This window comes from Tetrao urogallus (genome assembly GCF_951394365.1).
Source record: "Tetrao urogallus genome assembly, chromosome: 6".
NCBI lineage: Eukaryota > Metazoa > Chordata > Aves > Galliformes > Phasianidae > Tetrao > Tetrao urogallus.
The window spans coordinates 54,350,450-54,366,048 of NC_136819.1; the positions used below are offsets into that span (position 1 = coordinate 54,350,450).

The 15,599-nt window shown below is 46.2% G+C and overlaps 1 protein-coding gene across 1 annotated transcript in view; it reads right to left on the minus strand.

Annotated features, from left to right (window-relative positions):
- Positions 1 to 15,599, minus strand: part of PRKCH (protein kinase C eta) — a gene marked incomplete at both ends in the record, with an annotated part of 114,151 nt that overhangs the window by 70,030 nt on the left and 28,522 nt on the right. Inside the window, 2 exons of the mRNA XM_079536653.1 lie at positions 1,678 to 1,712; positions 2,482 to 2,632. Of these exons, the coding sequence (XP_079392779.1) occupies positions 1,678 to 1,712; positions 2,482 to 2,632 (186 nt within the window). The remainder of the gene's footprint in view (positions 1 to 1,677; positions 1,713 to 2,481; positions 2,633 to 15,599) is intronic.

A 15,599-nucleotide genomic window follows, 5' to 3' on the forward strand; every position in this document is an offset into this window, starting at 1 on the left:
ACAAGCTAAGAGGATGAAACCTCTCTGGGAGGAAGGGCGATGGCAAAAGTACAAATATGGGGAGGCATGGCAGGTTGATTATATCACTTTGCCACGATCTCGCAATGGTAAGCATTATGTGCTCACCATGGTGGAGGCAACAACCGGGTGGCTCGAAACATATGCAGTACCCCATGCTACCGCCCGAAACACCATATTAGGTCTGGAGAGGCAAATCCTGTGGCGACATGGCACCCCGGAAAGAATTGAGTCAGATAATGGGACTCATTTTAAAAATTCACTTGTGGATACTTGGGCCAGAGAACATGGCATCGAGTGGATTTATCATATCCCCTATCATGCACCAGCCTCTGGTAAGATCGAACGCTACAACGGGTTGTTAAAAACCATGTTGAAAGCAATGGGTGGCGGAACATTTAAACACTGGGAGAAGCATTTGGCAGAAGCCACCTGGCTGGTTAACACCAGAGGATCAATCAGTCGAGATGGTCCTACCCAATCCAGCTCCCTACATATTGTAGAGGGAGATAAGGTCCCTGTAGTACATGTAAAGAACATGTTAGGAAAAGCAGTTTGGGTTTTTCCTGCTTCTGGGAAGGGCAAACCTCTTCGCGGAACTGTCTTTGCCCAGGGACCTGGGTCCACCTGGTGGGTGATGCAGAAAAACGGGGATGTTCAGTGTGTACCACAAGGGAATTTGATGTTGGGGGAGTGCAGTCTGTAATCCCATGTGTTAAGCATGATGTAGTGATGTAGAATAAGGGGTGGAATGTCATGGTTTTATGATTTTTGGTCATCAGTATTCCACACCATAACATCATGTAATGCACTGGGGGTGGGGTTTGATATCTGCCGAATGTTCGTCCGACGGAGAAGAACTGCATTTCCCCAGGAGGCTTTGCGGTCAGCAAGGGGATATAACTCCATGCAAGGTCACCTGATCCTTCTTCTTCGCCTGCGCTTCGCTGTCTGCGCTTCGCTATCTGCGCTTCGCTGCCTGCGCTTCGCCATCTGCACTTTGCCGTCTGTACTTCAGTCACTCAACTGGACTGCACTTCTCACCCCAGCATTGTGGTGAGGTCTATACAATTCAAACAGATTCTCTCTCTCTCTCTCATTGTATTTTACTAATACTATATTTAGTAAAATCATTTGTTCCACCTCAGATTAGTGCTGTTGTTTTCAAGTATTTTGGGGTCCCCTGCTTCCCCTTTCCCAGAGGCGCGGATCCGCAGATCCCTCCGCCCTGCTGGTCACGGAACTGGGCCGGACCAGCCCATAAACCGTTGACAACTTTGTTTAGCCACAGAGGGAGAGACAGCAATAAGGTGGCCATTCAAACAGAGTAACTGTGCCTCAGTACCAGTCAGACACTGCACTGAAGGGATGTTGGGTCTCAAGCCTAGTCAGGCATTGCACATTTCAAGTGCAACTCAGTGGATCTGTGCAGGGGGAACACTCTGGGTGAAACACAGCAACCAGATCCCTGTATGTCTGCATGAACATGGGTATTACTCCTGCAGGCACTCGAGGCAACAGCCTGACAGCTGCTCGGCTTCAGCTGGATGTGGGAGAATATGAGTGGTGATTTCAGAGAGGCTTGTAAGCAGCAGCAGGGGGAGCGCTCCTGAGACAGCACAACTGACAGACACAGAGTACAAGAGCTGAGCACCTTACCTTGGCACTGGTATCCCTGCTTCCCAAACACGCCCCTGTTCAAAACAAAATATGAACATAATTTAACATCAGAAAGCCAGCCTACCTGTAGACCACTTACAGAAAAGAGAGTCAAAAGACAAGAGGATCCCAGATGACCAGATCCCTGGACTGAAACAGCACAGCAATAATGGTGCAATTCAGTATGGGCATGCGTGATGACAGCAAAGCACTTTAAGGGCCAGAGTTCAGTGCAATGCTGTCAATGTCCATTTATTCCTCACATTCCCTCTCACTCTAGCTTCTAAAATACTGTATTACAACACCCATCACACTTACTTAAACTGATCCCAACAGCCCACATGCTCTTATTCTCTCTCCCACTTCACACTCTTTTGAGACATATAAGTTTCTCTTCTTGCTCTGCCTACTCCCCCTCACATATCATCCCACACCTTACACCTTTGCTGGCTTTTCTGTTCTCTGGCATTTTCACTAGTTTTTCAAGCTCAAACTCTTTTTCTCTCTGTATTCTCCAGTAAGCAGGGCTTACTTCTTTCCTGAAATAACATCTGCACATACAGCTGAGGAACACTGTCCTGTCTCCACACTCTCCCTGTTGGCTTTCTGCAACCAACCTAGACATCAACTCTGGCCTCTCTGCAGAAGACTCTGGTTTGCAGTGTAAATGCACCCTGCCAATCCTGGTGGGCAGGGGAATCACTTTTGTAGCCCTTGATGAGTTCAGCATCTGGAATGGCACATCCACCGCCAGACTACGAAAGGATTGGAAAGTCTGCACCACTACTATCGATCCATTCTTACCAGATGAACTCCTTGCAGTGTGAGCAGTAGGTTGGCTGTCGCAGGTAGGTAGCCATGAATTTGTGCCCATTCACCTGATGCACTCGCCTTCGCATGGCCCGCTGGCGCTTCCGAGTGAGGTTCTTAAAAATGCGATCCCTCTGGAGGGTCCCTACGCAACAAAAAGCAACAAAGGTTTAGTGCCATCGTGCATAACTGTCACCACAATTGAAGATTAATTCTTCATTTAGAAATAACTGCACCTTCCCACCTTTCTCTCCCTCCTCTTCCTGTTGAGACATGCCACCAACCCATTGATTCACAAGCATAAGCAGACCAGAAGCTCAAGGCTCAATGAGTTATCAACACCCACAGCTCTTCAGGCAATAACTTGTGAAAATCTAACTGCGTGCAACAGATTGACCATCTCTACAGGGCAGTGCTGAGCCAAAGCAAGCACTGTTGGTGCTCATGCACCTTCAGTACTTCATGCTATGCTCCTGTATCACCATGTGCTGTGCAGTATGTGCCATTCTCCTTTTTCTCTAGAGAGCTTGTTTCCCAAAGGGTAGATAATATTTTATAGTTCTAGAGAGCAAGACCTCAGGAGCTATAGGCATTTAAGAACCCCATCATCTCAAAATTGTTTTGTTTTTGACAAGGTTTAGGTAAGCCACATCACAGCTTCCAAGTAAAGCTCATTTTACATAAAACAAGTCCCTCTTAAAACACAAAGCTGAGCTCTCAATCAAGAAAGTCATTCTCATACAGCAGCAGACATCTGACTTGAAAATCGAAGCTTAAAAGCCATCTGGTTCTGGGACCCTTGTGCAGAACAAGTCAGACTCATCTGAGTATCCCAGATCAAAGCCTCATCTGGGCCATGCTCGCCTCAGAAGAAATAAATGAAATTCAGTTTTGAAGTTAGTTGCTTTCCAAGGGATAGGCTCAGGCCCCGCTAACAAGTGCATCTTGAGAACACAAGCTGGGGTCTGCTGCAGGACTCCTGCTTCAAGGGCAAGGTGTTACAGGACAAAAGCCAGCTACTGCCAAACCCATCTGCAGAGATAGAAGGGCACAGGAAGAGGCAGGCGGTCTGAAAACTTCCCAGCCTTCTGATCATCCCAGAGCTGCTGAGCAGCAGCAGTACCCAAACACAGCTGTTACCCTACTACTTCATCTACCCACTAAAAGGGGGCAGGGCATTTCCCTGCTTTCAAATGGCTTTGTTGATGAACCACTGAAAAAAAAAAAAAAAAAAAAAAAAAAAAAAACACCAAAAAACCAACAAAACAAAAAAACCTGTCAGCCTGATCAAGGCTTGAAGTGTAGGAATCCCACATCACAGGCATATTTCCTGGTCCTTTTTGTAAGAGTGGAGATAAGGGAAGCCATCCCTGCACTGCACAACCCAGCCACTTCAAAGGGATGCAACACACATGATGTATTCCTCTCAGTATTCTTGCCACACAGGTTTCGAAGCAAAGCCAGCCATAAAGCTCACATTTTTCTGCTGCATTCTACCAGTCATTCCAGCACGTGTCCCTTCCCTTCCACAGGCACTAAAGGGAAACTTCAGACCTGATGACGTAACTGTGACACGGAGGTCAGCCCGTAACACAGCTTACATTTATTTTTAAAATGGAAGCACGTTATAAATAAGGATTTTCTCATGAAAACAGAAAAAGGATGTGGTATGGCTGATTCAAGCACTTAAAAGAAACATGCCTTTTTCACTGCTGAGCTTCAAGCAGTTGCTCAGAGACACAGGCATAGAAAAGCCTGCCCTTTTAGGAAGTGCTTAAATATGTATTTAATTCTCACTGAAGTCAACAGAACTCAGGGGACCACAGGAAGTGCCAGACTGAATCAGAACATCGGTCCATCTCGTTCAGCATCCTGCCTGTCAGCGGGCAACCAGAAACACATGACAGCAAGATGGAGGAACCCTGCAGCTGTGAGGCAATCGGCCTCTTTTCCCCACACAAGATGTCATTTTGATCTCCTGAAGTGAGAGCTGACGCGCGGAGGTTTAATATCCCTTCCCAACATTCAATCATCATTGCACAATTTCAATAGCCTTGTTATCTGCCCTAGGAAAACATGACGAGGAGGACTTCAAGAGGTCAACCAGTTCATTCCTCTTCCCCGAGAGAGATAAAGAGCCAGCTCCTTCACTGAGCCCAAACTTCACATGAGAGAAAAAAAATAAAAATGAAATTTCCTTGTATTATTTTGGAATTTGCCACCTTCAAATCCAAGTGAACATCTCCTTGATCTAGGTGTAAGCATAAACATAAGAGCTTTTCTGAATTAAAGCCACAAACCTCAGTTGGCAAAATCCCCAGTGCTGGAGTTCAGAACTTGTGCTTGTAAGCAAATTACCTAAAAAAGCAGCCCAGTCTCCAGCTGGGTTCATACCACTGCTCCATTAGGAGCCCAGCAGCTCTTGCTCTTCGGATCAAATCTCCCATTTACCAGACTTTAAGAGAACACGTTCCCCATTTGGCTCACGTTGTCTCTGCCTGCACTGGTGAATCACAAGCCAGGCCTGTCCTGAGCCTTGTCTTGGCCTCCATCCACCGACACATTATGCAGTGCTACAGCTTCCAACTTACAGACACACATTAGGTGGGAATACCCTTCCCCTTCCCAATCATCCAAATAAGGACCCTTTAGTTACTGTTTTTTGAACTAACATACAGTGCAATACGATTCTATGATTCACTTTTCATTAAAGCACACGCCATGAGTCAGTTGAGTTTTGGTGGGTTGGTTTTGTTTTTTTAAGAACCTTTTTTTTCCTAAACACCATTATGTACATCATTAACATTTAAAGCATTTCTCAGATTTCACATTTTCCCACACTGTAGTGCTGTAGTGTGTACCAATTTCTTCAGATGCTGCACACCTTATAGGTAATCCTTGCCCATGCTTACATCCACTTCACATTAAATTCTAACAAATCTAAGCTTTGCAGGGCCTGCAGTGTTTCTAACAAGCAATCAACCCCTCTGGCTAACTGTTCTCCCATTTCCTGATGCTTCCTGGAGTGAAGATGGGCAGGATTGCCCAGCACACCTCGTGGAGGCCATCTATCACATGATCTGACCGACCCAAATACACAGTCACGTCCCATAGAACAAATCTCCAGCAATTCCACGAACCACACCACAGTGTGTGAGCTCATCCCTCTGACAGCACACTGCTGACAAACACACCTTCTTGCCAGCAGCCAGCCCTCACTAAGCAGTGAATCTTCAGCCTGCCCTTGGACTGGATGACCGACACAGCATCAGTCCCCACACCGGTAGTGTCATGGCACACGAAGTCAGTGCAGAAGTTTTCCTGTTCTGCGTTCTGGAGAGTTGCCTACAGAATTTGTGTTTTCCTCCTGTGTGTAGACAGCATTTCACAGAACAAAGCTGCTCCAGACCACTTAAGAAGACACAGACGTTTGAAAGCCTCTAATTTCTGGTAAAGCACCAAACCAACAGTTCAAATACTGTCATAAAAACAAGCAAGTAATTTTACTCAGCGATGGGAGCTGTCTGCATTCATGGTTAAATTTAGATACCTGTAACTACGGGGTACTTACTGTGCCTAGCTAGGTGTAAAAGCAACCACAAAGTTAAATACTTCCACTTCCCCCCTCTCCACTTGTGCCTAACACATGCTCATGCCAGCAGCAGACATCTGCACACATTTGCACCTGGCAGTAGTTACCTGTGCCTGCCTTCCCAGCCAGAGACATCCTCCTCTGTCTCTCCACACAGACCTTTAGGACAATTAAACGTAACCATTGCAACAGCTACTTATCCATACCACTGAATGCCATGACCCTCTGCATCCAGCAAGCAGCCCTGGCCAGTGCTCAGCTCCTGATAGAGGAAGGACAAAGCAAGCTCTGCTGGAGAGAATTCACTCCTTCACAAACCTTTGTAGAACAGCAGTTTCCGTTTTAGTTATTTTATTCTAAGGTGTTTTTTTAGTTTAGCTCTCACAGTGGCGTTGTAACCGCAGCAGTAAGGGAAAGCTGCACCTTGCAGTAGCTCATCTAGTGGAGCCTGACCTTGCTGCTGCCATAACCACATAGGTGAAGGTCACCTAGACACATCCTACCAGCAAGTAGTACTGGGGGGTTTTAGAAAAGGAACACAAAAATCAGATGAAGTAAATGGAAGGCAGAGGGAGAACATGCACCCATCCCTTCCAGCAGTGCTGCAAGAGCTCTCTCAATATGTACCCAAAGCAGGCTTCTTCACATTGACTGAAAATAAACAGAGGTTAAGCTAAGGTGTTTATTTTCCAAGCCAGAAAACACCCTATCTTATGAACAAATCCTTTATGAAGACTCTGTATCATTTAACCAGGAGTTATGGTTATCATCATTATCTCATGGATAGTCAAAACCACAGAAAGCCTTTCTAATTAGAACCTTATAAACACAGCACAACATCAAAGAATCTGATAGCCCAATTCTGAAATGGGAAAAGTATTGAAAAGCTATGACCTAAAGCTGTATTTTCATTGCTGACTGTTCTGCTTCCCCAGTATACACACTGTAGATTGAAAATCTTTCTTTTTTGCAGACGTTCAGAGTTTCCATTTCAAGAATTACTTGAACACAGGAACCTGCCAAGGGAAGACAGCCACATCCACACAGAACTTGATAACTACTTGAGATTTCTCTTCCACTTCACAACCATCCAAGCTTCTGTCCTGCAGTTTCTGTCAGTTTGTGCGCAAGAACAGAGATTAGTTCAAATCCCAGTTGAGGTTTATTGCAAAGCAGACACACATGGCACATCAAATAGAGGTTGGGACTTATGTTTGAACCAGCTGTTGCTGCTTCCTCCTCTGAAAGTGGGAGACATTTGGTACAAAGACCAAAGAACTAGCTGGTGCTAACTGGACTGGGCTGTCTTCTGCCAGCACTACCCAGAAAGGCCATTTTAATGGGCAGTTCATCTTTTATGATGCTAACTAGTAAATACTGTCCTAAAGGACAAGGAGGAAAAACGATGCTCTGACTCTCCAGAATAGGAGCTTTCCTGTTCATCACTATGGAACAGAATTCTCAGCAGTTCTGGAGATGCACAAAATGTGAAATCATCCTTGCCCCAATCAGAGCACAAAATCACATGAATTCTGTAGTCAAGGCAAGGCCTTTGTCTCTCACGTACGTGCTGAAGTAGGGCAAACCCTCCTTCCTTCCTTCCTTCTTTCCTTCCCTCCCTGCCAGGCTGAGGACATAAACTCATCTCAGCTCTAAGCAGTCGGTAGTATTTGAGTACGAGGCTGAATGATGATGGCTGCGTGCAGCAGCAGGGAGAACAGGACCAACAAAGTTCAATCAGCGTTAGCAAGCATGACAGCATGCAGCCACTGCTATAAATCCCACTACAAGCTTACTTCTGGAATGATAAAGCAACACCAAAGCCCTGGTGCCAGCAGGTGAGGAAGAGATCACAATGCTGAGCAGACATACGTCAAGTACTAAGTGCTAAGGATGCAGGAGGAACAGCTGCTTTTTATGTTTGCATAAGTTCTGTGAGAACACCAGAAGGAAGAAGACAGCTTGAGAAACTTAAAGCTACCAGCAAGAGTGTATGCTGCTGCCATGTGAGAGCCTACAGACCAACTGCGAATTCTACACAGGTTATTTTGCATAGTATTTTATCAAGATTGCCATGAAGCTTTTCAAACATTCTCCACATCTGCTTTTACAAGTCCCTTCTGGGATTTTTGTTTTTTTTTTAGTAAGCCTTCCTATGGATGTTGACAGTTACAAAGAAAGCACTGCAATATATTGTGCAAAGCTGGAAAGTATGAATAGAAAGGTTTCTTCATTCATTTCTGCAGTGAGTATCGGAGTATGGAGAATAACAAAAGATTCAATGAACAACATGAACAACCTCATGCCACGGAAGACCGGGTTCTGAAAGGGAAATCACTGCATGCCAGCTAGCCTGTATTTGATGGGACAGCCACTTCCCCACGCTTCCCTCTCCCATCTTTTTACAGCTACACCACTGTGAGAGAAGGAAAAGGACAACTCCATTTTCCATCCTGTGTGTGTTTCTCTGCCAGCAGTGAGAGATGCTTTCCTTAAGTTCATTTTTATCATTCCATCTCTGCAAGTTTTTGCATTAGTTTGGGGATATTAACCTTGCGATACTCTCCTGAAAGAGACACCAGGCTGGGATGATAACATGCCTCAACGTGCACCAAGAGAATATGCCAGGTAAGAAGGTTTCTATTTTGTATTAAAGGAGAAGCCTGAGAGAGCAGGCATCCGCAATACTGACCTGAGCCCTTCAGAACCAGAGACCATAACTGGAAGGCCAGCTCATACCTGTGCCTGTACCCAGCGGGAGGCATGCAATGCCCACATGGCTTGGAAAAGCAGGGTAGATCAGTCGGTTCACATCAAGCCATTGGGTGGATACGAGTTTCCCTCTGGCTGCAACTGCATGTGATCTCCCAGATGCTGCTGGTTTGGGTGAACACACAGCAGCCCCAGCACCTCTACCTGCTCACCATGGATTCCCCCACCCACAGCCTCCGAGATACCAGCACAGCCCCATGTGCCACCATAGCCCCATCCTGCCACGCTGAGCTGTGTTAGAGGCAGACAACAACAGCAAAAAGCCCACTCTAATTAAAAATATTAATAATAAAATTAGGTTGAACTGCACTAACAGCAAGCAATAGCCAGTAATATCTGCTTTGCAGGCAGAGCAGTACATCTGCTGGCTGAACAGGGCCCAGGTGGCCAAGAAGGCCAATAGCATCCCAGCTGGTATCAGAAATATTGTAGTCAGAAGGACTAGGGATGTGATCCTCCTTCTGTACTTGGCTCTGATTAAGCTGCAGCTCAAGATCCGTATTCAGTTTCAGGCCCCTCACTACAAGACAGACACTGAGGTATGGAATGTGTCCAGAGAAGGGCAACAAAGCTGTGAAGGGTCTGGAGCACAAGATCCTTCAGGAGGAGGAGCAGCTGAGGGAATGGGGATTATACTGTCTGGAGGAGGCTCATGGGAGACCTTATCACTCTTTACAGCTCCTTGAAAGGAGGTCGTGGTGAGGTGGGAGTCAGCCTTTTCTCCCACATAACAGCAGCAGGAAGAGAGGAATGGCCTTAAGCTGTGCCAGGGAAGGTTCAGTTTGGATATTAAGAAAAATTTATTTTCCTAAATAAAGAGTGGTGATGCAGTGGCACAGATGGTGGAGTCACTGTCTCTGGAGGTGTTCAAGACCTGTGGAGATGTGGCACTGAGGGACATGGGCAGTGGGCATGAACGAGATTATCTTATAGGTCTTTTCCAGCCTTAATGATCCTACGATCTGCTTGTAGCCTCAGATTGACCGTAAGATGGGGAAAATCTTCCCCTTCACTTTAAGATGTGCAAATACTTCTAGCAGCGTGGTATTTCTTACTGCATTACTCATAGAGACTTAACACACTAATTCCTCCTCCCCTCATTACTTATACTCATTATTATTTCCTCCTGCTTAAGCAAATGAATTTCCATTGTAAAGCCTCCTCTTAGTCCTTCTCACCTATTAAACTGAAGAGAAACATGTTGAGATGCGATTTACTAAGAAAGGAAGCCATTTAAGCATATTATTCATTAAAAACAGGAAAATAAAACTAACAAAGCAACCCTGATCTCTTCCACGATTAATTCATTCACCAGAAGCCCACAGCATTAGAAGATTTCAAACTACTCTGCCCTGGTGAAGGGCACAAGTAGAACCTACGGAGCGACAGCACTTACAGGTCAAAGTTATCCAGCTCTTGTGCAAAATCCTTGAGAAACACATAATTGGCATGCTGGGCAAGCAGCAGGGAGATCCTGAACTTTCCCCTCATCCTGATGCCCCAGGGCTTGCATGTGTCGTAACAACCAGCAACTCCTGCTCATGGGCAGCTCCACAGCAGGATTACAACATCCTACCAAGATGCCATACCTACACAGCATGGCACGTGCTCTGAGATGCACCTATTTTTAAACAGATGCAGTTTAAAGCTACTTTTAGGTAGATGCTCTAGGGACATCATTCTTCAGGGCTACATGATCAGCTTCTGGATGAAAGTCAGCCAATCGCACTGAAACAAGAGTGGTTTTACACTCAGCTTTGCTTAAGATTCACGTATTACTATTTAGGCAATGCAACTTTTCCAGAGAGATGCAGGCTATACATCAGCCTCAAAGAGGAAAGAGAAATATATTCTTTATGTAACATGAGGCAAAATGCATAATGAAACTGGGATGAACACAAAGCCTGCTGCAGCAGCTTGTATCCAGAAGGACCCAACATCTTGCAGCAGTCTCACAAACTGCAACCACATTACTCAACATCACAGCCATCCCTGGGATAAAACCTCAAGTTTCCTTACTAAGGGCGCTGCACCTTTCATCAGGAAAGCAGAATGTAACCAAAAGCACAACTGGAAACTAGACAGGAAAGGATTAACTGGGAAAGTTAACTAAATCAGACAAATTAAACAGTCTCCCGTTCTGCTGCTTGGGCTGCCAACTGCTGTTGCGCAGTAGCCATCACCAATGCCTCAGCCTCTCCCAAGCCTTTACTTGGGCTCTGGCTTTGTACTGGTGTAGAAGGATGACCAACGCCTGAATCACCTCCACCTCCGTGCAACAGCTGGATCATCCCTGCCAACAGGCCACCCTATGGCTGGGCGGACCCTGCCCAAGCGCTGTGGCCGCACGCTCGGCTCTGATTGCACCGCCGATCCCTGCTGCTCACAAGATTTCCATATGGCAGCTTGCTAATAAGTTCCCGAATTGCAACAACCTTAAGAAGCAGCTTGTTTACCATGTCGCTCTCCCACGCAGATTCCCACACACCATGGGCTGAGCGAAACGCTGCCACAGAGAAGCACTTGTCAAAAATAATAATAATAATAAATTCAGCCCCTTGTGCTCCAAGCTTGCTGCTGCCACAAAGATATTTGTCAAAAGGCAGCACCTCTTCTCATTGAGAAGATGATGGTAGCGTTGCAAGGAAAATACCTAACCCCCTCCTCAGCTCCTCCCCAACAGGGTTTTCCTGCTGCAATACACATTTTTCCATTTCTGAGACACGTTTCCAAGATTTCAAAAGCAGATGTCCCAAATCCACGCAAATACAGCTTCTAAGAATGCCAGATGCTACATGTAGAGAGAGTTGCTCGCACTGGCTCAAGATCTCTTTCTATGCAAGGAAGAGAGACTCAGGGTCAGGCTGGACCAGGCTCTTAGCACCCTGATCGAGCTGTAGGTGTCCTGCTCATTGCAGACGTGTTGGAACTAGATGACCTTTGAAGACCCTTCTAACTCAAACAACTCCATGATTCTAAGGACCTGGCAGGTTTCACCAGCCCCGTACCATCCACCAGCACCACCAACCAATTTGATTTTCACAGCTCCTTCCACTGCTGCTCCTGCCTCTGCAAGGGCTCTCCCATCTCACCCCTCTCAGTCATAGACATTCAATTCAGAGTTGGGTGAACATGATCAAAGTCACCTTCTCCATCAGCTTGTGATGAACACCTCTGTCTGCAGCTCCTCTCTTCTTTCTCCCACTGCCTCCATGGAGAAGGATCACGTGGAGAGGAAATTTGTTTAGGCTCAAAAGAAACAGGATGAAAGTCAGAATGCAGTGCAATATTCACAACAATGCACTTACAATGATTTAAGCAGCTCCCCTGAATAGCAGCACCCTGTCTCCTTCTACAGTCACATCTCAGCTTGATCAATATCCAAATCTGGTTTGCTGTGCACCCCACAAACAGCTGTGCTGGCACAATGTGAGGTGTGAAAACAAGCTGGAAGGAAACTTGGCCCCTCACTTGGGCCCCTCACTTGGGCCCCTCACTGCAAGAAAGATATTGAGGCCCTGGAGCGTGTTCAAAGAAGGGCAACAAAGCTGGTGAGGGGTCTGGAGCACAGGCCATATGAGGAGAGGCTGAAGGAGCTGGGAATGTTCAGCCTGGAGAAGAGGAGGCTCAGGGGAGACCTTATTGCTCTCTATAACTTCCTGAAGGGAGGTTGTAGTGAGCTGGGGGTCGGCCTCTTCTCTCGTGTCATTAGTGATAGGACCAGGGGGAATGGTTTCAAGCTACGCCAGGGGAAATTCAGGCTGGACATGAGGAAGTATTACTTTTCAGAAAGGGTGGTCAGGCACTGGAATGGACTGCCCAGGGAGGTGGTGGAATCACCGACCCTGGGGGTGTTCAAGGAAAGACTGGATGTTGCGTTGAGGGACATGGTTTAGTAGGAGCTATTGGGAATAGGTGAACGGTTGGACTGGGTGATCTTTTAGGTCTTTTCCAACCTTAGTGATTCTATGATTCTATGATTCTATGAAAACTAGCCAGATTTCATTGTGCTTTCTGTAGGATCTGTGTCACTAACAGCCAGCTCAACTGAGCTGCGAGACTGCCCAGATGTGCAACATACCATCAGCTCTTTGGATGGGATATTGGTGCCTCTCTGAAGGACTTGCTTTTCTTGCCTTATCCAACATTTGGACGTGAAACACAGGACCTCAAATAACGCAAAGTAAAAACATGTGCAGGACCAGACGGGGGCCCAGATAACTCACCACTCTCTTAAGGGCCAAGAGCTGTGCACGATGCAGATGAAATGCCTTTCTGCCTTTGGCTAGTCTGCAATCAGAGTCTGCATCATGAACATATAGGAAGGCCAAACTTCAGATACAAATTCAAGCATTTCCATGCATTTTAGGGTTTCAGTTTGTAACCTTAGCAATGAAAAGGTTTTGTTTTTAAGATGATCTCTCTAGTTTTCTAACGAAACAAAAGCATCACTGAGAACAAGTTCACATCCACTGGAAGCACAGCAGTTTTCCCCTCTGCTCTCCATCTGTGGCCTTGGGCACACAGCACTGATGACAGAGGGACACACCGGCTCAACAAGTTTCACAGCTAGACGGCAGAAAAGAGCTGAGATTCTGGCATAAAAACTGCTCCACATTCTAGCTACAAACAGGCTCGGCTGGTCTCAGCACTTTTACTGCTGCCTTTCCTTGTCCCTCAAGCTCCTGTCCTTACTCTCCTCTTCCCACCCCTTGCAGAAGTTCTTCCAGAATGGTTGCCATATCTTAATTCAGAACACAAACTGAAGAGTAGAGAAGACAGGAAAGATGATGTTTAAATACTGGAGGAAGTCTGGGCACATACAGAGTAGCATGTAGGTGGTACAAGTCCCCATCCACCTTCCTACCTTGAGTTTTGTACCGAGCAGCCTGTCCCAGTAACCTTCCTTCCCAAAGCCTCTCTTAGATTGTGAGAGAAACCCTCAAGCCTTGCACAGAATGACTTATCTATAGGTACATGTGTCCTGGCAGCACAGCACAGGGCTGCTGCCATCATCCCCGGCCATGGAATCACAACCCCAACCTCCAGCAGCTTTGTGCTCTACTCCTTTCAGCTCGCATCTGCCACTCTGCTTCACTAGACTACAAACACCCACTCCAACGCACTGATGTCCTCCAAGGCCGAGCAGATAGGTTTAAGCTCCTCTGGGAACTAACGTCACTTCTTCCAGGAATCACATTAAAATAAAGCAAAATAAAATCTCTGCCCTTCATCACAGCCAGGAACTGAAATCCCAGAGCAGGTTGCAAGCTTGCATATTTATATCTAGGTTTCAGAGCCTAGACAAAACACAGCCTGCTGAGGAAGTAAAGTTAACCCTAATATTGCTGTTTATGGTACTTTTACAGTGTCTGAATATCTGTGTAATCGGCAGATTTTGGCAAGCTAACAAAAAGCCTCTCAGAAGCTTGAGATTTAATGCCATGGCTTGGAGCAAATCAATCACGTTCCAGGAAATGAAGGTGCTCCTGTGATCGCACAGTGAGCTGCTCACCTCCTGCCTCTGCATTCAAGCTTCTCTGCAACATCAAGCAAAGCACTTAATTTCCCAGAGCGCAGACCTTCCCACAGTCAAGACAAAGCAGAGGCTTTCCACCTTACTGAAGATGTCAGACAATCACTTCCAGTAATGGTATGTAGTAGCCCAAATGCTGTTTTTCAGAATACTCAGAGGCACTTCATTCTGAACAGCACCTCCAAATTCTCTTTCACAGATTCATAGAAATGCTCAGGCTGGAAAAGGCCTTAAAGATCATCAGGTCCAACCACAATCTAACCAAACTACCCTAACTCTAACAACCCTTCACTAAATTCATGTCCCTGAGCACCACATCCAAATGGTTTTTAAACACACTCAGGGATGGTGATTCAACCACCTCCCTACGAAGCCCTGGCTTTGAAATTCTCTCCTTGGATCCTTAATGTTGCTGACAAGCTTTAAGGTCCTAGTGCTTCACTCGTGGGATTGTCTTGTGCTTGTTACCCTGACAAATGCTTTCTGGCTAGGCTGAGGTTGTCCTGCCTCCCATACAGAAATGCTCAGCATCAGTGGATGATGCTCCTGGTCTCTGTAAGAACACAGCCTTCTCAAGGGTGCCCTCTGGGTGGACTTCTCCCCTGTAGGGCTCGATGTTGTTCTGATCTACTTCCATCTGGAAGAGTAGAACGGAGCCAACACAGAGCACATCTGGAAACTCCTTGTCTGCAGCATGCATGTGTGCGACCAGTGTAAAGCAATCAGATACTGCAGAAAAAAAACTACAAGGGTACAGCAAAGCACCTCCCTGCTGCTCTATCACACAAGACTTTGGGCTAGGAAAGGCCTCTGTATTTTCAGACTGCGTGCCTGAAACAGCAAAACACTTTTTAATCTTGTCTTGCACTGATACTGCCTGCTTAGATCAGGAAGTTCCCTGTGCAGTGTCTAATACGTGCCTTAATATTGTCCACTTTAAGTTAGTAACCCAAGAAGAGCGGCTCAACACACTGGAGGCTGAGATCAGGACTGTTTCCAGTCTTGGTTCCTACTTTCAAGTAACTATTTTCTTTCCTTTAAAAAGCAACATGAAAACAGACTTTACTGCAGTTCACAGAGGACCAGTAAACATCTTTCTTTCCTCCCTCTTGTGCAAGAAGCTAATAACGTACCTGCAAAAGGAGCCTGGCGTGGCTGAGGAAACACACTGCTGCACACAGCAAAGATTTAGCATAAAGGCAGCATCGTTTC